The sequence below is a fragment of the Spermophilus citellus genome (genome assembly GCF_964194105.1).
Source record: "Spermophilus citellus genome assembly, chromosome: 18".
NCBI lineage: Eukaryota > Metazoa > Chordata > Mammalia > Rodentia > Sciuridae > Spermophilus > Spermophilus citellus.
In genome coordinates this window covers 53968780-53989772 of record NC_138200.1, presented here as the reverse complement: position 1 = coordinate 53989772, position 20993 = coordinate 53968780, and the positions used below count along the sequence as shown (strand labels likewise).

General features: G+C 39.0%; 1 protein-coding gene across 5 annotated transcripts in view; it reads right to left on the bottom strand.

Moving 5' to 3' along the window:
• The window catches only part of NFAT5 (nuclear factor of activated T cells 5), a 102621-nt gene extending 91149 nt beyond the window's left edge, over positions 1 to 11472 (bottom strand). The window contains exons 1-2 of one of the 5 annotated variants that reach the window (XM_081274039.1): positions 11053 to 11472; positions 9282 to 9335 (exon numbers count right to left, since the gene is read on the bottom strand). In XM_081274039.1, coding sequence (XP_081130165.1) covers positions 9282 to 9335; positions 11053 to 11125 — 127 coding nt within the window. In that variant the 5' untranslated portion in view covers positions 11126 to 11472. The remainder of the gene's footprint in view (positions 1 to 9281; positions 9336 to 11052) is intronic. The other 4 variants (XM_081274036.1, XM_081274035.1, XM_081274038.1 and 1 more) reach the window with 4 other exon arrangements.
• Between the last annotated feature and the right edge of the window lie 9521 nt (positions 11473 to 20993).

Genomic DNA, 20993 nt, shown 5'->3' with positions numbered 1-20993 from the left:
TTGTAATCTCAGCTTCTCACAGGCTGAGGCAGGAGGATAACAAGTTCGAGACAGCCTGAGAAATCTAGCAAGAACCAGTATCAAAATAAAAAATTTAGTAAGCAATTCAGTGGGAGAGCACTTGCCTCACATGTGCAATGCCCTGGCTTCCATTCCCAGTATAATAAAAAATGAAAAAGAATTTTAAAAATATTGCTTAAGTAGATTTTTTAAATTAAAACTAATTTTATAAATGTAATCAACTACTTATTTCACTGTTAAAAACTAGTCATATTTTCAAAACTAATTACCAAATTTAGTAAAGTACTAGTCACAATGTTTTTTGAAAAGGAAATAAATGTTAGACATTTATGGCTGGAAAGCAATAATAACCATCAACCTATTTATCTTATAGGCTGGGAATGTAACTCAATGGTACAGTGCACATAGAGTGTGTTATCTAGCATCCATATGACCCTGGGTTAATCCCCAGTACTACAGGAAAAAAGAAGGAAAAAAGGCTGTGGGTATAACTCAGTGGTACAGTGGTTGCCTAGCATATGGGAGGTCCTGGGCTGGATCTTCAGCACCACAAAAAATAAACAGAAGAGGAAAGTATCCATTTTAAAAAAAGTTAGTAAGGTCAGGCACAGTGGTGCATGCCTGTAATCCCAGTGGCTCGGGAGGCTGAGGCAGGAGGACCGCCAAGTTCAAAGCCAGCTTCAGTAATTTAGCAAAGCCGTATGCAATTTAGCAAAACCCTGTCTCAAAATAAAAATAAAAAATAAAAAAGGGCAGGGGATATGACTCAGTGGTTAAGCTGCTGGGTTCGATCCCCAGTACTAAAAATAAAATAAAACAAAAAGTTAGTAAGAATCAACCAGGTGCAGCAGTGCACACCTGTAATCCCAGTGACTGCAGAGATTAAGTCAGAAAGATAGCAGGTTCCAGGTCTCAAAATAACAAGTAAAAATGGATGGGGAGGTTGGGGTTATACCTCAGTGGTAGAGCACTTACATAGCATGTGTGAAGCACTAGGTCCAATCCTCATTACCACATTTAAATAAATAAAGGTATTGTGTCCATCTACAACTTAAAATATATATATATATATATATATATATATTTTTTTTTTTTTTTTTTTTTTTTAATTGAATGGGGTAGAGTGCCCATGGGAGCAATCCCAAGTACCATAAAAAATAAAACAGTTATTAAGATTAAAAATAACTAAATAAAACAAAACTGGAATCTCACTCATGTAACATATCTTCAGTTCAAATCATTAGAAATATAATTTTATCACAGCATCAGGATTTATTTATATTTCAAAGCTAAACCCATTATCTATGGATAATTCATAAGGAAAATTTCTACCTTTTCATTCAACAACATTTATAATTAGCATCTTATACACCTTGTTATTTTTTTAAACTTAATTTCCATTAACACAACAGCAAATAAAAAACACATGAATCTCTTTAATGTAACTTGGAATAAATTGGTAGCCACTAACAAGAAACATTTCTATTGAAGAATGTCTTTTACCTCATTAATATTAACAGAACTATCCTGTGTCCACTAAGTAATCAGGTCCAACTGATCTCTTATATAATTTTTTTTTGTTTTTTTTTAAAATATACATATATTTATTTTTTAGTTTTAGGTTGGCACAATGTCTTTATTTTATTTTTATGTGGTGCTGAGGATTGAACCCAGTGCCTCATGCATGCTAGGCGAGCACTCTACCACTGAGCCACAACCCCAGCCCCTGATCTCTTATATAATTTAAACCTTTTTATTTTATTTAATTTACTTATTTGGAGGGGACTGAACTCAGGGGCACTTAATCTCTGCGCCACATCCCCAGCCCTTTTCTTTGTATTTTATTTAGAGACAAACTCTCACTGAGTTACTTAGGGCCTCACTAAATTGCTAAAGCTGGCTTTGAATTCCAGAGCCTCCTGCCTCAGCCTCCCCAGCCTTTGGGATTACAGATATGCACCATTATACCCACATGATATATTTTTTTATAAGTTCCTCCTATTTCCAATAGAAAATATAACCTAATGAATCTACTTTTCTAATAAAAAATGGCCATTTTTATATGTAATATTGATCACAATAGGAAATGTTATTCTGCATTACCACTTTCAAGTTAGGGGACTACTACAATTACACAGAAGAGTTAAGAGTGAATTAGTGGGCTGGGGATGTGGCTCAACCGGTAGCGCGCTCAGCCTGGCATGCGTGCGGCCCGGGTTCGATCCTCAGCACCGCATACAAACAAAGATGTTGTGTCCGCCGAAAAACTAAAAATAAATATTAAAAAAAAAAAAAAAGAGTGAATTAGCTACTCAGGAGGCTGAAGCAGGAGGACTAAAAATTCAAGGAGCCTGGGCAACTGAGACCCTGTCTTAAAATTAAAAAGACTAGAGAAGTAACTCAATAGTAGAGCACTCCTTGGGCTGGGATTGTGGCTCAGGGGTAGAGTACTCACCTGGCACAGGCAAGAAGCTGGGTTCAATCCTCAGCACTACATAAAAAATAAATCGGGATGGGGATGTGGCTCAAGTGGTAGCATGCTCCTTTAGCATGCATGAGATACTAGGTTCGATTCTCAGCACCACATAAAAATAAAGATATTGTGTCCACCTAAAACTAAAAAATAAATTTTAAAAAATATTAATTAATTAATTAATTAAAGGTATGTGTCCAACTACAACTAAAAAAAATATTAAAGAAAAATAATAGAGCACCTCTGGATTCAATCCCCAGAACCAGGAAAAAAAAAAAAAAAAAAAAGAATGACTCAAGCCTGGCATAGTAGCACACCCCTGTAATCCTAGAGACTTAAGAGGCTGAGGCAGAAGGACTGCAAATTCAAAGTCAACCTCAGCAATGAGGCCCTAAGGACTTAACAAGACACTGTCTCAAAATAAAAAAATAAAAAAGGGGCTGGGGATGTAGCTAAGTGGTTAAACAACTCTGGGTTCAAACCCCAATACCAAAAAATAATAAATTAAGATCAGACCATGAACCACATAATTAGAACACAGATTTATATCCATTTATTTTAATAAGCAATCAAATTCTGGTATTAAATGAAAATAAAGAAATCAAGTGCTGGGTATATGGCTCAAGAGCAGAGCATTTGCCTAGCATGTACAAAGCCCAGGGTTCAATCCCTAGTATTTAAAAAAAAAAAAAAATGAAGCAGAATTTAGGCAGATACAAAAACAGATGATAGGGCTGGGGTTGTAGCTCAGTGGTAGAGCGCTTGCCTAGAATGTGAGATGCCACTGGGTTCAATTTTCAGCACCACATATAAATTTAAAAAAGGCACATTGACAACTGAAAATAAAAATTTTTAAAATACAGATGATAGGGAGCTGGGGTTGTGGTTCAGTGGTAGAGTGCTCACCTATTACATGTGAGGCACTGGGGTGATAAGAAAGAAAAGAAAGAAAGAGAGAGAGAGAGAGAAAGAAAGAGAAAGAAGGAAAAAAGAGAGAGAAAAAGAAAGAGAAGAAAGATAAAAAGAGAAAGAAAGAGAAAGAGAGAAAGAAAAGAGAGAGAGACAGAAAGAAAAGAAAAGAAAGTCATTAAAAAACAGATGACACGGGGCTGGGGATGTGGCTCAAGCGGTAGCGCGCTCGCCTGGCGTGCATGCGACCCGGGTTCGATCCTCAGCACCACATACCAACAAAGATGTTGTGTCCGCCGAGAACTAAAAAATAAAAAAATTCTCTCTCTCTCTCTCCCCTCTCTCACTCTCTCTTTAAAAAAAAAAAAAAAAACACAGATGACAGGAAATCAGAGATATGGATTTTATTGGCAAAAAGCTGGGGTGAACTAGGAATGATTTTTCATGTTATGAACTTAATTGTTTCTATAATTATATTCTTAGTTTACAAGTATGGATCCATTCAGATAATAAATACTAAACAAGAAAATAATTGAACATATTTTTTTTTTGGGGGGGGGGGGTACCGGGGATTGAACTCAGGCACTCAACCACTAATCCCCAGCCCTATTTATTTTTTTAAAGAGAGAGAGAGAGAGAGAGAGAATTTTTTAATATTTATTTTTTAGTTTTCAGTGGACACAACATCTTTCTTTCTTTCCCCCCTTCCTTCCCTCCTTCCTTCCTTCCTTCCTTCCTTCCTTCCTTCCTTCCTTCCTTCCTTCCTTGTGGTGTTGAGGATCGAACCCAGCGCCCCGCGTATGCAAGGCGAGCACGCTACCTTGAGCCACATCCCTAGCCCTATTTTTGTATTTTATTTAGAAACTGGGTCTCACTGACTTGCTTAGTGCCTCACCATTGCTGAGGCTGGCTTTGAATTCGCAATCCTCCTGCCTCAGCCTCCCAAGCTGCTGGGATTACAGGCATGCACCACATGCCCAGCTTAATGTTAGATATTTTTGATAAATCTAGCTCTCATAAGATATCTTCATATGTATCATTATGTAGGTGTTTTATGGTCCAACTACTTTAACATGGGTCCTTGCAAGAGAAATAAAACATGTCTGATGGCAAGTTAAGAAATACTCCATGAAGACATGACTGGGGATATAACTCAGTGGTACAGTACTTGCCTAGCATGCAGGAGGCCCTGGGTCCTACTCACAATACTGGAGTGAGGGAGGTGGAATTCCATAAAGCCAACAAAACATTGCTATATTTCTAGGGTTTTCAGTTTGTCTATAATTCTACATACATGATAATCAAACAGATTGGCAATAGTTGGAAAAAAATAGTTGTTTTCTCCTAAGTCATTATATCATCTCTTTAAAATCATGGCAAGATTATATCAGACTGCCACTGAACTTTTACTTAACCAATTCTTAATCCATAATGTTAACCAATTCTTTAATCCCTTCTTGAATCCATAATGTTATCCCTTAGGCTTTCTTTTCAAATATTTTTTTAGTTGTCAATGGGCCTTTATTTTTATTTATGTATTTACTTATATGTGGTGCTGAGAATTGAACCCAGTGCCCCATGAGTAGAGCAAGTGCTCTACGACTGAGCCACAACCCCAGCCCTATCCCTTAGACTTTTAAAAGCATTTAAAGGTTAGGGCATAGTTCAGTGGTTGAGTGCTTGCCTAGCATGCCCAAGGCCTTGGGTTCCATCCATAGTACTGCAAAAGAGGATAAAAGAAAAAAAGCATTTAAATTTTTTATTCTATTGTTTTTCTCTATTTTCTTCAATTTGCTTACAGTTATTTTTCTTGTTCTTTGATTTTCTGTCTTATTATCTTACACCTCTATATTTCTAGAATAACCTCTTAATCTATTTGTTTGTTTTTGTTTAGTTTCATTTCATTTCCTAGTTTTTTTTTTTTTTTTTGGGGGGGTATGGAAACAAAGTAAAGCAAAATGGGTATTTTGCGGTACAGAATAAGAAATGATAACTTCTCTGTAGCTGAATTTTTTTCTAGGTACTTCAAAGAAGATCCCTAGATTCAGAGGTTCAACTCTGAATCTAAGTGCAAACCATTTTATTTAAAAATATATATATACACAAGCTATGTTCTTTTAAGATAAGGAAAATAGCTGGGCTCAGTAGCACACACCTGTAATCCCAGCAGCTCAGGAGGCTCAGGCCAGGAGAATCGCCAGCCAGTTCAAAGCCAGCCTCAGCACCAGCCAAGCACCAAGCAACTAAGTAAGTAAGTCCCTGTCTCTAAATAAAATGCAAAATAGGTCTGGGGATGTAGCTCAGTGACTGACTGCCCCTGAGTTCAATCCCTGGTACCTCCCTCCCCCGCAAAAAATAAAATCTATAGTGTATACTTTTGTCCAGGATATTCTGCATTAAAAATACAAATTGTTTTTAATATAATAGTAACAGCACCATTTTTATTTTATTAAGAGGGTTACATGTTAATTCTGAGATCATTAGTAACATTGTTTTAATGGCCATATATTATTATTGCATTAATTAACTAGACCCCTTTTGCCAGTTAAGTAGTCACCATATTAAATAAAAAGATGGTAGCAAGCAAGAAGGACCAGCTCTTAAAAACACGTTAGTTATAGTATATGAGATATATGCTATTGTTGGTATTTTTTTCTCCAAATGGTAGATATTTATATCTATTTCTAAAGCTTAATAATACTCAATTATAGATTTTCTAACTTGTTTTCCTAAAAGAACTTAAATATGGAAAATGTGTATTCTACAAAGAAAATGAACATATTTTATATTAATTACTTAAATTCCTCACTCTGAGCTTGTTTTTAGTTACTAGAAAGAAATCTAGACTACTGATGTAAAGTTTGCATAAATATTACTAGACAATACTTGATATTACATAACACAAGGAATTTGTACAGTACAGTAGTTTAAGAACACAGACTGTAAAGGGAAAAGACTTAAGTCAGAAACATGGCTTTTTAACATACTAACTATGCGACTCCAGGTAAATTACTGAACTTCTCTATGCCTTCATTTCCTCATCTCTATAGTAGGATAGTTTCTAATAATCATTTGAAACTTTTATAAAAATTCAATTAGTTAATATATGTAAAGTTCTTGGCACATGGTAAGCACTCTATTGATGTTTGTTGTTTAATAATTTTTTAAGGGCTGGGGATGTGGCTCAAGCGGCAGCGCGCTCGCCTCGAATGCGTGCGGCCCGGGTTCGATTCTCAGCACCACATACCAACAAAGATGTTGTGTCCGCCGAGAACTAAAAAATAAATATTAAAAAAAAAAATTCTCTCTCTCTCTTTCTCTCTCTCCCTCTCACTCTCTCTTTAAAAAAAATAATAATAATAATAATTTTTTAAGTTAGCTAACATTTACTGAGCATCTACTATATACTAAATTAAATATTTTACATGAACTCCCCTAGTATAATCTTCATAACAACCTAGGATGATGATACTATTATTGCCCACATTTAAAGATGAGAAAATTAAAGTATAAAGATTAAATGAAGTCCCACACAGTGGCAGCTGCCTGCAATTCAAGCAACTCAGGAAGCTGAGGCAGGAGGATCACAAGTTCAAAGCCAGCCTCAGCAACTTAGTGAGATCCTAAGCAATTTGGGGAGACTCTGTCTCAAAACAAAAATGAAAAGGGCTGGGGATGTGGCTCAGTGGGTAAGCGCCCCTGGCTGGGTTCAATTCCCAGTATAGGAGAAAAATAAAAAATATCAGCAATGAGTATGTGGGAGTTCATATCTGTTTTCTTTACTTTTATGTATTTTTCAAGCCCAAATTAAAGGTTAAAAAATAGCAATGAGGTAGTACAGATTAAATACTTCATTAAATAAGCAAACAACTTTCTTATATCATCTCAGGTAAAAATTCAAATAGGACATAATATACCTGATACTTGCATGTTTTGCATTTTATATATAATCTGTAAAAGGGTGGTCTTAAATTGTTGACTAGCCACTAAACCAAAATGAAAAATCAACAAAGAGGCAAAAACATGTAAACACTTATTAAGCTTATATGTATTTCCATCAACTCATTAAAAATGTTTTAATATTTAACACTTTTTTTAATAATTTTGTTTATTTTATGTGGTGCTGAGGATTGAACCCAATGCCTCAAAAGTGCTAGGCAAGCGCTCTACCACAGAGCCACAATGCCAGCCTCAAATAATTAACACTTTTTCTTCCGTATATCTCTCTGCTGCCTAATAACCTCTATGATTATAACACTGATTTGTTGCCCAGGAAATAAATGAGATGTTACACACAAATATGACTCCACAACAGAAATCTGCTTCTTTAAGAGACACTTCTAAAAATTTCTTTCTTCAGATTAGAGTTTCAAAAATATTTGATACAAGGCACTTTTTAAAAAATATTTTTATTTTATTTTTTTAGTTGGACACAATATCTTTTCTTTCTTTATTTTTTATGTGGTGCTGAGGATCGAACCCAGGGTCTCGCACATGCTAAGCGTGCGCTCTACCACAGAACCACAACCCCAGCCCCACAAGGCACTTACTTTAATACACACTAGCTCACTAAACTAGAGAGGTATCTATCTTAATAGAAAGAATATTAAAATTTAAACAGGTAAAATCACTTATCCCAGGTCACAGAGCTAACAAATTGCTAAACTGGTATTCAAAGTTAAACTCAATTACAATATTCACTTTTCCCTCACTATATCAGACTACTCTTAAGCAAGGGGAAAACCTACACTCAAATCAGACTTAAATACTGAGGGCCTTCCTCAAGTGGGCCCTAAAGTCACTGCTTGTATATGTATTTGTATATATTTATGTAGAGTGTGTTTGTGTGTGTATACATACTTATATTTCCTAGTGGCACCTTGGCATGGCTAACAAGCACTAAATAAAACAGAGAGCATTGGTTCAGCTACTGTGGGATTTTTCCCCCCAAGTATCTTAATTTCAGCCTGTTTCTCTCTCTCTCTCTCTCTCTCTCTTTTTTTTTTTTTTTTTTTTTGTAGTTGTAGAAGGCCTTTATCTTATTTGTTTACTTATTTATTTTTTTAATGTGGTGCTGAGGATCAAACCCAGTGCCTCATGCATGCTAGGCAAGCACTCTACCATGAGCTACAGCCCCCAGACCCTGTTTCTCATTTCCATAACAGGAAAATTAACATCCTTGCTGTCCAAATCCAGGATTACAAGATTCAAAGATAAATGATAAATGGGAAATCTATAAAACTTATTTAAAAACACAAAGAATATTTGATGTCTTAAAATGCTAAAAACAACACAAAATGAAGTTTTCTAAATTGTCGCTGTTTATCCTACAGATTCCATAAACATTTCCAGGACTTTCTAAAGCCTTTTTTCTAAGCATAACTTAATCATCATCTCTATTACACAGCTTTTCTTATCCTTAAATATAATGTAAAATTACAAAAGCATCAATGTTTTAGTAAATAAATGTTTGAAATATTCAGCATACAAAAGTTCTAAGTTTGGAATTTCCAAACTAAGTATGTGTTTTGTGTCACTCTTCTAGTTATTAACTCACCTTAATGTTTCAGCCTTTTCACATTTGGTTTGTATGTAAAAAAAGAATAAAGATCTGGAAATCTATAGTAGCACCCAACACATAATTTAAAATGATTTTTTTTTCAAGTCTTCTCAAAGCAAACACAACAGCCAAAAAGCATTTCAACATAACAACAAAATACACTGAAACACTTAGCTGCTCTAAAAGAAGGATCAGGCTATTTAGGAGAAAACTACATTGTGTGAGTTTGCAAAGTTTCACACTTTCCCATTTAAATTCCATTTGAGAGAAAGTCTTTGCATACTAACACAATAGGCTTTAAAATGGCACTTTGCTGACCTTCCAATAGTCCAACTCTATGAAAATTCTGTGATGGGTGTAACTTCAAAGAATCTGAAAAACACAAAAAGCATTAAGTACTTTTTATGCTGGATGAGAAAAAAATGCCAAGGATAACATACATCTCTTATATAACTATCATATATTTTTGAGATCTAAGGCCCATACTTGTATATATATTCCCTACAAGAGGAATGCTTAATTGCCTCTACATTGATCTCTAAACTAAACTTATATTTTAATAAAGTATTCGTTTCATGGAAAATTATCTGACGATTACTGCCCAAATGGTGTTAGTGTCTTGACTATTTTTAGCATCCAAGTGTACCACATTAGTCCTTCTCTAAGATTCATCTCTTGATATTGTCTTCCTCCTGGCACTCAAAACTACAATATTTCTTAACTACTTCAAGTAACACTGTCCGAAAAATATCCACAGGATGGTTGGTGACCGCCAACTAAAGTCATCGAAGCAATGGTTACAGTAACTAAGTAGGATTCTGTACACAAACTCAATAGCCAGTCCATAAAGTCCAGTATCTTCCAGAGTAAACCACCTTACTGTCATTCACTTAAACAACTTAAACACATTAATGTGAAGTTGAAGCTCCTGTTTTGTTCGTTTGTTTTGGAGGGGATGGAATCAGGGGATGGATGCATAAAACCAAAAACAAGCAAAACGCTGAATTTCTCAGGAAAAGGGTTCACCTGGCATATTTTTTTTAACATAATGAAATGAACAGTTAACAATCCAGTAATGTCTTTCGCCTCGTCCCAGTGGTTTAAAGAGTGATGAGTGCAGTGGGAGTATTTTGGTTTGATGCCCCTTGCATAGGGAACCTGTTCTGACACATTCTTATGGTGTCCAGTATAGGAATTTAATGCCAATAGAAATCAGCTCAAGTATTAATATTTGAGATGCTGGGAATCCCCTGCAGGCCTTAGCCAAAAAGAGTTTTTAAGTGGGAATCTCTGTCCACTGTCCCCTCCCTGCAAGAAGCCCTTGAACAGCAAAGAAGAGAAAATTCTCAAAGGACAGCGTCCGTGCCTCAGCCTGATACTCCAGAGGGAGGAGAGGAATAAAACTAACCCAGAGAGAGCACCATTATCTTTGAAAAGAGAGGGAGAAGTAAGTAATTAGAATGCCACGGAGGTGGGAAAAGAAAATTCGGGCCCTTTCCAGCGAAGATGACGAGGGAAAGGAAGAACGCCTGGCCGAGGGGGGCCGTCCCGACAAGCGGAGGGAGTGGACTAGGCCAGAGGGAGAGGGGGGCAGAAAGACTGCGCACAACAAGCCGAAGGGGGGTAAAATGGTGACCCTGCCCCCAGAACCGGCCTCCAGCCACGCCGCCCGCTGGGGGGCAACTTTGCCCGGGAGGAGGGTCCCGGTAAGAAGAGCCGTGCGCGCGGATCGCCGCGGCCCCAGCGTGGGGCCCAGTTCGGGGTGATCCCCGAGCGGGGGAGGCCGGCGCGAGCTCCTCGCAGAGGGTGGCCGAGCCCGACCTGCCGCCGGACGCTCAGAGCCAACGGTGCCGCAGACACCCGGGGCCGACGGAATCGGGCCCCGGGCGGCCCGCGGCTCCGCGGGGGAGGGGCCGCCGCTTCTCCGCCTGCCCCTCTACCACCAGCCGTCCCCCGCACCGCTCCCCCACGGCAGCCCGACCGGCTCGCGGGGTCCCGGCTTCGCCGCCCCCGCCCCGACGGGGACCCCCTGGGCTCCCGGGCGCCGGCTCTCCCCGCCCCCACGCCCCACCCCCCCAGCCTGACTCACCTCGCGAGTAAAGGGACTTGGGCGATTCCAGGTCTAGGTCCGCGCTGAGCAATGAGATGAAGTCCGAGGGCATCGCAGCTCGACCCAGCCCGGCCCGAGGGCAGCGGGAGGGGGGGAGCGGCGGTGGCGGCGGCACCTCCTCTCCGAGACCGCGGGCACCGAACCGGGGGCGGCGAGGCGAGGGCGGCTGCTGCTGCCTCCTCCTCGAGGGCAGTGACTTCCACCGAGCCAAGGACCAACGAAACGGCGTCGGGGTGGAGGGAAACTCCACGGGGGCTGATTCCCGGCGAGCCAGGAGAGAGTTCAGGGCGGGGAAGGGGAGGGGGGGAGAGCCAACGGGTCCGTTTCGTGCTTCTCCTCAGCGAAAACTGACGGTCGCCGCCACCGCCGCCGCCGCTGACAGGAATCTGAGCCCCGCCCCCCGTGGGGCACTGCGCAGGCGCGGAGGGGGGCTCCCGAGAGCCGGGAAGAGCCTGGCAGCAGCCGGAGGGCGGGGAGGCTCGTCACGGAACAGCATCAACAAGGGCTTCGCTTCCTGCCGCAGCTGCCCGGGCGGCTGATCCCGAGCCGGGGAAAGGGCCCCGCCGGCAGGGAGGGAGGGAGGGAGGTGGGGAGGCGTCACACGCTGGGGCCCGGAGGAGGGAAAAGGTATTTGCACCGACCTGGTGGCGGCGAGCCTGAGGCGGCCTGCTCCGCGCCGCGGTGTGCGCAGGAGGACACCGACCCGGAGCAGCCGAGGTGCCTGCAAGGGAAGGGAAGAACCCAGCGACTCGCGGCGGCCGAGGCCAGAGTTTCGCAGGCAAATGGAGTTTCGTCGTTTGGACAGCGACCAGCTCTTTGGGGTTTTCATAGCAGTGTCTACAATAAGCTGGCCAAACGACTGTCAAACTCATTTCTTAATTAGGAAATGGTAGACCGTATCCTAAAAACACCAGGTTATTGATTGTTTTTAATTAAAGTGTCTTCTTCCCTCCCTCCCCCCACACACACACCGACTTTGGAGACTGTAATTTATTACTTTAAAAAATATGATTGCGCTAGAGAATCTGAAATTTACTCAAGAGTGGGAAATAAGACAATTTAAAAATTGGATCTGTGAATCCACCTGAATGTTCTGGAGGGGGAAAAAAAAAGCAAACCTAAAACGCTACTCTTCTATACAGGTTTTCATGTTTGAGTTTTGGACTAGACTAGGATGGAGGAAGAGCACACGCACACGTAAATGAGTTTTTGCTATTCTGTTCATGGGGGCCAAAAGTTTCCATTGCAAAAACAAAAATCCTCACCTACACCGCAGACCGTTTCCTGACTCTTAATAGACTTCTGGGAGATTTTTAATCAAGTTATTAAAATATCAATTGGAGCTCAGGGTGTGCATCTTGAGAAAGAAATTTAATCTTGTGTGGAATATTGATGCCAATAACCGCATGGGTAAGGATTTTGAGCTATGTGAGTTGGTTTTGTTTCTGTCATTTTATCTTAACAAAGATCTTATAAATCTTAAAAATCAGACTGTTGTATTATGTACATGTATGTAATTTACAGCCTCTCTCACCCATAAATTTGGGCACTTCATCTGAAATTGGAGTGCTGGGGCTGGGGGAAGAAGGTCTCAGCAAAGGACGCCCCAGTCCAGTTGCCTCTGGGGTGGGCCCTTTACTAAGCTCTAACTGCACATCTAGAATTTATACTTGTGTCATCAGAGCCTACCTATCTTTCCATCTGAAAATCTGATTCAGGTTGCCAAATTATCTTCGCAGAATTCTGTATAGCAGAGAAATCAACACTGTGAACATTTTCCTCCTGTCAAAAGGTAAGAAAGCTTTTCAGAGCCACCCAAAGATGGCAAAGCAGAACAGGCCACTATAGGCTGCTGTAACAAGTCCCAAGGGAAGTCCCTTCATAGCTGGGAAGAGCCATTTGAGAGGGGAAGACCCAAATCTCACATTGCCTAACAAGCCAAGGCCTATTGAAATCCCATATCTTTTGAGTTTCAGTAAACACCTGTTAGAGACCTCCAGGCTCCATTAGTCACTATATGATTTGACAAGAGGAAATTGCAATGCACCAGGCAGAGCCTCAGTACTAAGAAAGCTTGGTGAATCACTAAGCATATTTCTGTGTAATTCCTCAACAAACTCAGAGTATAAAAAAATCCCACATTGTTCTGACCCTAATTAACAGGTCAAGAATTAGCAAGGACTCTTCCCTTCTGTACTTTGCCCTCTTGTGACTTCTTTTTTTTTTTTTCTCTTCTGCTTTGTTTTTATGTTAATCAGATTTCCCCTAATTAGGTAAAAGCGGAATGAAGAAGGGTCCCTGATCAAAAAACAGTGTGACCTGCATGATAATCAAGGTTATCAAAAATAACTATCTGATCACTATTTCTCTAGTAAACTATATGTCCTTCTAGTTCTAATGACATTTCCCTTTGTGGTCATTTGTATCTTAGTTGTGTTCCCTGTTAGTTGGTATTTGAAGTAGTGTGAAAATATTTTAAAAACCACCCCATCATCCACAGTTCTTCATAAAATACTGACATGACTTTATGTAAAATTTGGAAATTTCCTCTCATTGAAAATTACAATAGGATCATAGAACAAAACATACAGCAGATTTAGTAGTTTGTAGAATTCCTTTATATTACTTCCGAATCAGGTATCACATTCCCTAGTCACTTGATTACAATTTCACAAGAACCTGGATTCAGCTACAAGATTGTGTAGATTATGCAATAAAGTCTCACTTTTTGTATTTGTAGTGTGTTTGTACTGGTAGTGTTAACCCCTCCTACATCTGTTTAGGCACTTTGAGAATTGTGTAGCTGGATCTACTCTAAATGAAAGAGGTTCAAATATCAACCACTTGAAAAGGAATTAAATAACTCATACAGAACAAAGTAATGTGTTGTCACAAGATCTACAGAATCTTTGTCATTATAATACAATGAAGGCTGTTAAAATAATTTTAGTCACACATATATTGTAAGGAACCTGCTAAACAAACACAATCTGGAAGGAAAATTTCCAGTGTGATTCAAATAATTGACTAAAAAAGTTTATACTGCAAATTATTTTTGCCCCACCTTGGGAGCGCTCCTTAATAGAGAATTGATAGTGGTGGGCAGCAGCAGTGACTTCATTTGTGCTAAAATTTTTATCCGATTCTTATTTGGTTATGTTTATGTGATACTTTTTACCCTGAGATCATGCTCTGGAAAAGGTTTCTGAAGGTAAAATTAGTTTCTATTCTATTTGCCATTAAATTTAGTATATCCTCACTCTTTTCATCTTCCAAAGTGCCTAAATCTTATAATCAAGCATCTAATTCACTTTGATGAAGTACTTCTGTATTTTATGAATTGATTTGAGTCAGAGTTTGCTTCTGAAGTCATTAGAGATCAGTTTAAGTCTCTCAAGATCTAGAGTGATTACAAATCCTAAGGTGCAGTAAAATCAACTTGAATCTGAAAGACTTAGTGAGGAGTGTGAAAGGAGGTAAATGCTGGAGAAATGCAAACGATGGATTAGGGAGGAGAAATTTTAATAAGAAAATAGAAACCCCTGAGTCCATTAAGCCAAGAAAGGAAAGAAGGTAATGTCTCCAAATCACCCCAATACCAGGCAACTTAAACATATGCAAACTTGGGCTGGAGATGTGGCTCAAGTGGTAGCTTGCTCGCTCGCCTGGCATGTGTGCAGCCCAGGTTTGATCCTCAGCACCACATACAAACAAAGATGCTGTGTCCACTGGTAACTAAAAAATAAATATTAAAATTCTCTCTCTTTAAAAAAAAAAAATATGCAAACTGCAAGCAAGTCCTTTTTCATACTGGCCCTGAACCACCACATTACATTTACTAAGATGCTTTTGCACTTCTGATCTTAGTATTATGGAATTCTAGCTAGTAGCTTCACTTCAACTGTGTTATTTTAAACAAGAATATGAACTAGTAGCCTGGCACGCAGGCATAAACTTGTAATCCTAGTGACTCAGAAGTCTGAGGCAGGAGAATTACCAAATTCAAAGCCAGCCTGGGCATCTCAAGGAGACCCTGTTTCAAAATAAAAAGGACTAGCTCAGTGGTACAGCACCCCTGGATTCAATCCTAGTACCATCGGGTGGGGAGCATGGGAGCATGAATTACTAAAGCTTTTTTATTTATTTATTTATTTATTTATTTATTTATTTTTTAAAGAGAGAGAGTGAGTTTTTTTAATATTTATTTTTTAGTTTTTGGCAGACACAACATCTTTATTTGTATGTGGTGCTGAGGATCGAACCCGGGCCGCATGCATGCCAGGCGAGCGCACTACCACTTGAGCCACATCCCCAGCCCCACTAAAGCTTTTTTAAATTTATTATTATGCTCTCTCTTAATTCAGAGAGAGTTTTTGTTTGTTTGTTTGTTTGTTTGTTGTTTGCTTGCAGTGCTGGGGATCAAACTCAGGACTTTACACGTGGTAGGCAGGCACTCTTTCACTGAGCTACATCTGCATCCCAATTCAGGGAGTTTAAAACCCAGAGATCCAGGGATTTGCTTCAGGTATTTGTGATCTTCCTAAACTGGTATGCAAATTTTTGCAAGCTTGTACCTACATGCATCTCTTTCTTTGGGAAACAAAGGTTAAAAGTTTAGCCATCATAAGCTTTCTGAAAGAAAAATCCATAACCCAGAAAAAGATGAAAAACCATTTCTCTATATGAAGCAAATTTATTCTGCTCTCATTCCATAAACAAATGTCTGTGGAAATTTTAAAATACAAAGATTTTACAAAGACCATGTAAGAAGTAAACAGTGGCCTGGGCAAGGGCAGGGAAGTTGCCCTATAAAAAAGCAAATGCACTATGATAGGTGCTAGGCTAGAAATCTGTACAGGTATCTACAGATAAATTATTCATTTGCTTTCTTAATAGGAGATGAAGAAGGAATGCCATCTCACAGACCACATTCATTCTTTTCCTCCTCCTATCCCCTATAGCTGCTATGTCTGTTCCAACAGAAATTTCCTACAGGGGTTGAAAGAAGCTAGACAGTTGCAGGGCAAAGTCCTGACACACTCTTGTTTACAATGTGATGTATCACAGCTAAGATGTATTGATGCAAATATTCCAAGAAATACCTGGGCTTCATTGAACTTCAGTGGATAGTCAAAGAAATCAAGTGTCTGTGTTTCAGATTTGCAGAGGATAGTGGCTAAATACTCAGGTGAGCACTCTACCACTGAGCCACAGCCCAATATTATTTATTTCTATGGCTTTACAAAATTGTATGATTTACTGAAACTTTGAAATATATTTTCATATCTGTTAAAACTAAAAATATATATATATTTTTAAAAAATATCACACATTGTATGTAACATGACTAAATTGTAAGAATATCCTTTTAACCCAGTAAAAATTGGTGGACAATTTTTGTAGGAATCTAATATGGGTTGAGCTGTGCACCCTCAAAAAAGATATATTGAGGGCTGGGGATGTGGCTCAAGCGGTAGTGCGCTCGTCTGGCATGCATGCGGCCTGGGTTCGATCCTCAGCACCACATACAAAGAAAGATGTTGTGTCCACCGAAAACTAAAAATAAATAAATAAATATTAAAAAAAAAAGATATATTGAATTTTTAACCCCCAGTAATTCGCAGTGCAACTTTACTTAGAAATACGATTGTTGTGGATGTAATCAGTTAAGATGTGGTCGCAATGGAGTAGAGTGGAACCCCAGTCCAAGATGACTGCTATCCTTATAAATGGGGGATTGTGGACAAAGACAGGAGCATGCAGAGGTAGCTAAGTGAAACAACAGCAGTGTTTTGTGGTTTATAGCATAGAGTTCTTATAGATTTATTTCCAAGTATACTTTTGATGTTATAATAGATACAACCACTGTTTTATTTTCCATTTATTTACTGTGAGTATATGAAATAAAATAATTTTTTAATATTAAAAAAAAGATGCAGTGATAAAATAGTTGAATTGGTCATCCACAATTAAGCCCCAAATATCTAAATTAAAGTTATTAGATAAACTAGATTGGCTTTAGATATACCATACTCTACCTGCTATGTATTTGTTTCAGCTGAATGTGGGTGTGGAGGGTGGGGGGGAATGTAGACTGCCCTAAACAGGAGAAGAGACATACCAGAGATTTGCCAACAGATTTTAGAATCTAATTATAAAATATGAATGAGACTTAGAATATTCATTTACTCATTTATTCAGTTTCTCCACCTGCAAAAATTCTACTTTACCTTCGGAGTTCAGCTCAGATATCACTTCCTCTGTGAATTCATCCTGAACTCTTCTACGCCATATTGTTTTCTCTGTTGGATTCACACATGATTTTGTTCAAGCTGGTGGCATAGTAATCATCACAGGGAATTAACAGTCCATGGGTCTCTCTTTGATACACCATGAGCACTTGGTTGTGCAGTACCTGGAAAGGTAAAATAAATAAAACAGAGGGCTGGGATACAGCTCAGTGGTAAAACACTTGCCCAGCATTCATGAGGCCCTGGGTTAATCCCCAACACTACAAGTAAAAATATAAATGAAGTCCAATTCTTGCCTTAAATAGCTTATAATTGTGCACACATAACTTTAGCACCCACACAGAATGAAATAAACTCTCTAATTGATGTTTTAGTAGGAATTTGACAGTGGGTACACAGATTACTAGAATGGAAGAAGAGAAGAAAGGTAAGAATAGAACAGAGAGGGGCTGGGGATGTAATTCCTGGTAGAGCTTTTGCCTAGCATGGATGAGACCCTAGGTTTTATCCCCAGTATTAAAAAAAAAAAAAGAAAAAGAAAAGAAATGGGCAGGGGGGAAAGAATTTGGTTCTTTATCCTATAGGCATTGGGGAGTGGTTGAAATTTTTTGAAGAAGGCAATGACCCGACCAAAAAGCACCAGAAAGTTCCAGTGCAGCAGTGTGAGGCATAACATGGCAGCTTTGAACCTGGATACAGAGAACTGCCTAAAGCCAATTATGACCTAAAGAGAAAAGAGGAAAAAAATGAAAAGAAGGAATTATATAGGTAAGACATTATATATGTGTGTATAAATATATATATATATATAAATATAAAATATATGTATATATATTATGAGACTTAGAATATTTTTTTTAAAGAGAGAGTGAGAGAGGGAAGAGAGAGAGAGAGAGAATTTTTAATATTTATTTTTTAGTTCTCGGCGGACACAACATCTTTGTTGGTATGTGGTGCTGAGGATCGAACCCGGGCCGCACGCATGCCAGGCGAGCGCGCTACCACTTGAGCCACATCCCCAGCCCCGAGACTTAGAATATTTATTTACTCATTTATTCAGTTTCTCCACTGCAAAAATCCTACTACCTTCAGAGTCCAGCTCAGATATCACTTCCTCTGTGAATTCATCCTGAACTCTTCTAAGCAATATTGTTTTCTCTGTTGGATTTCCACAGCATTTCCATATATATATATATATATATATATATATATATATATATACATACACACACACACACACACACATACACATATATATGGAAGTAGAATTAAAAAAAAAAAAAACCAGTAATTGCTCATATGTTGAGAGTAAGGGATAGAGAGATGACTGAGACAGGAATGGCAGACGATTTTTTCCACCAACAGGCCCTTCATTGTTGGAGTCAAATAGCTTAACCCACCAAAAAATTACTTAACAGAGAAGCAAACACCACTACACATGAGTCACCCAAGAGACTTTAGCCTTTATAGTTGTTATCTGGAATGGCGGACTCTAACCAGAAAAGCAGTGATCTTAGACTTATTCTTTACCTGCAGGTAATCCAAGTAAACTTAACCTGCTGACACTCAGTGAAAGAGTAATTGATAAGAAACAAGCCTGCATGAGCGTGAATTCCTAGTTTTCACACTAAACATACTTAAGCATTAATATTTAAACCACTACATGCTGACTTTCTTCTCTCTCTGTTTTTTTTATTGTTGTTTGGTACTGAGGATTGACCCAGGGGCTCTTAACCACTGAACCACAACCCCAGCCCTTTTTTTATGTTTTATTTTGAGATAGGGTCTTGCTAAATCTTTAGGGCCTTGCTAAATTGCTGAAGTTGGTCTTGTACTTGTAATCCTCCTGCCTCAGCCTTCCGAGTAGCTGGGATTACAGTTGTGCACCACTGCACCTAGCTAATGCTGACTTTCATAATAACTAAATGTGGAAGAAGTTCACAAATCCTAACAGTCAAAAATTCTCCTGAGAAAGAAAGAAAAAAAAAAAAAAAGGTAGTTGAAACAAAAAGCATCTATCATGTCTTTGAAGAGGATCAATTTGCAAACCTTCCACTCATGGAAAACTTGGGTAATAATGAGTCTAAAGTTTACTCTGCAAGGCCTGGACCAAGGACCAACACATTTAAAAAAGCAGGTACAGAACAAGCTGAAGGTACTCTGAGCACATAAGGAACCAAAGTCATAAGGGAAGGTACTCTGAGCACATAAGGAACCAAAGTCATAAGGAACAAGTAGATCATCTGCTCTTCATATGTCTTAGGGCTTTTTTGGTGCAAGATAAATATAAAAAAGAGGAAAATTCAAAAAGAAACATTCAAAAAATCATTCAGCCTTAGTGCCTGAGGACCCGAGTTCAATTCCCTGCACCAAAAGAAAAAAGAATCAACAAATAAGAGAAAAACATGAGAGAAAAATTCTATGGTTGATCTAATAGGTTTCCTTCTAGGAGCAAAAGGGAAGATGTAGCCTGCATCACTGAGTATATCCAGTCTACCCTGAACCCCCAGTCAGACTTGATCTTCAGTGTTGGGGGCCGTCTTTTGTCATGGCTGTCCAGTGAATTCTAATTTCTTCTGGATAGATTTGTTTTTTCTATGTTGTACTCACATGCCTCAATGATTAAAAGCTTCCAAAGGAATATATGATCCAAAGAAATATCTGATGTTTATCGTGGATGCCACATATACCTATTTAAGTTTATTGGAGGCAATTTGATAAAAAGAAAGTGAACCACCTTGGATCCCAGGGTGCTGAGTTTTTATTTTTAACACCTACTGAGCACTTTCACAATGCCCAGCAGACATTTCCACTTCTCCAGAGTCGTGTGACTTTCCACCAGGGAGTTTTTGCTTTCCCTCTGGACTTAATCCCGGGTAGAGTAAGACTGGAGCTACTGGCACCACCTTGCCACAAAGAGTAAAGAGCTTGTGTGCAGTGGACTAGTCCCCACAAAGCAGAACAAAGAAAAGGGAAGAGAGAAAGGCCAGAATCTGAAAAAGGAAAGAAAAGTCACTGGAGTTTCCAGAGGTAGTCACACCTGACTTCAGGTAATCAACTGATAAATTCCTCATTTCTGCTTAAGAGGTTTAGGATTCTGTTTTCCGTCATTTGGGGGTAAGAAACTCTTATCTTGATAGGATTTGTCCAACTTTATGTAACTTTCTTGGGTCTCTGTCTCTTCTCTGTGAAACTAGTAGGTTAGATTATTTATCAGGTAAGGATGGTGTTTGGCTGCTAGTGACAAACACGGGTGGCTTGGAGGTTTTATTTTTCTCACTCAAGAACTCTGGAGTGAGGCCATCCGAGGCTGGCCTCACAGCCCATGATGCCATCAGGTACACAAGCTTTCTCCCAACTTTTAAAAGTAGACATGTGCTCATACTTAGGTGACTGTCACCTCTAGGCATCATGTTGGCATTCTAGGGAAGAGAAAGGAAGGGCAAAGGGCAAAAGAAACAATTCCATTCCCTGGAAGACACACACAGTGGCTTTGATTTACATTTCATTGGACAGGACTGTGTCACATGTTTACTTTATCTAAAAAGGAAGCCTAGAAAATGTGTGTTTTATTTTACTTATTTATTTTTTATTTTTTGGTACTGCAGGTTGAACTGAAGGGTGCTGTAGCACTGAGCTATATTTTTTGTTGTTTTTGAGACAAGGTCC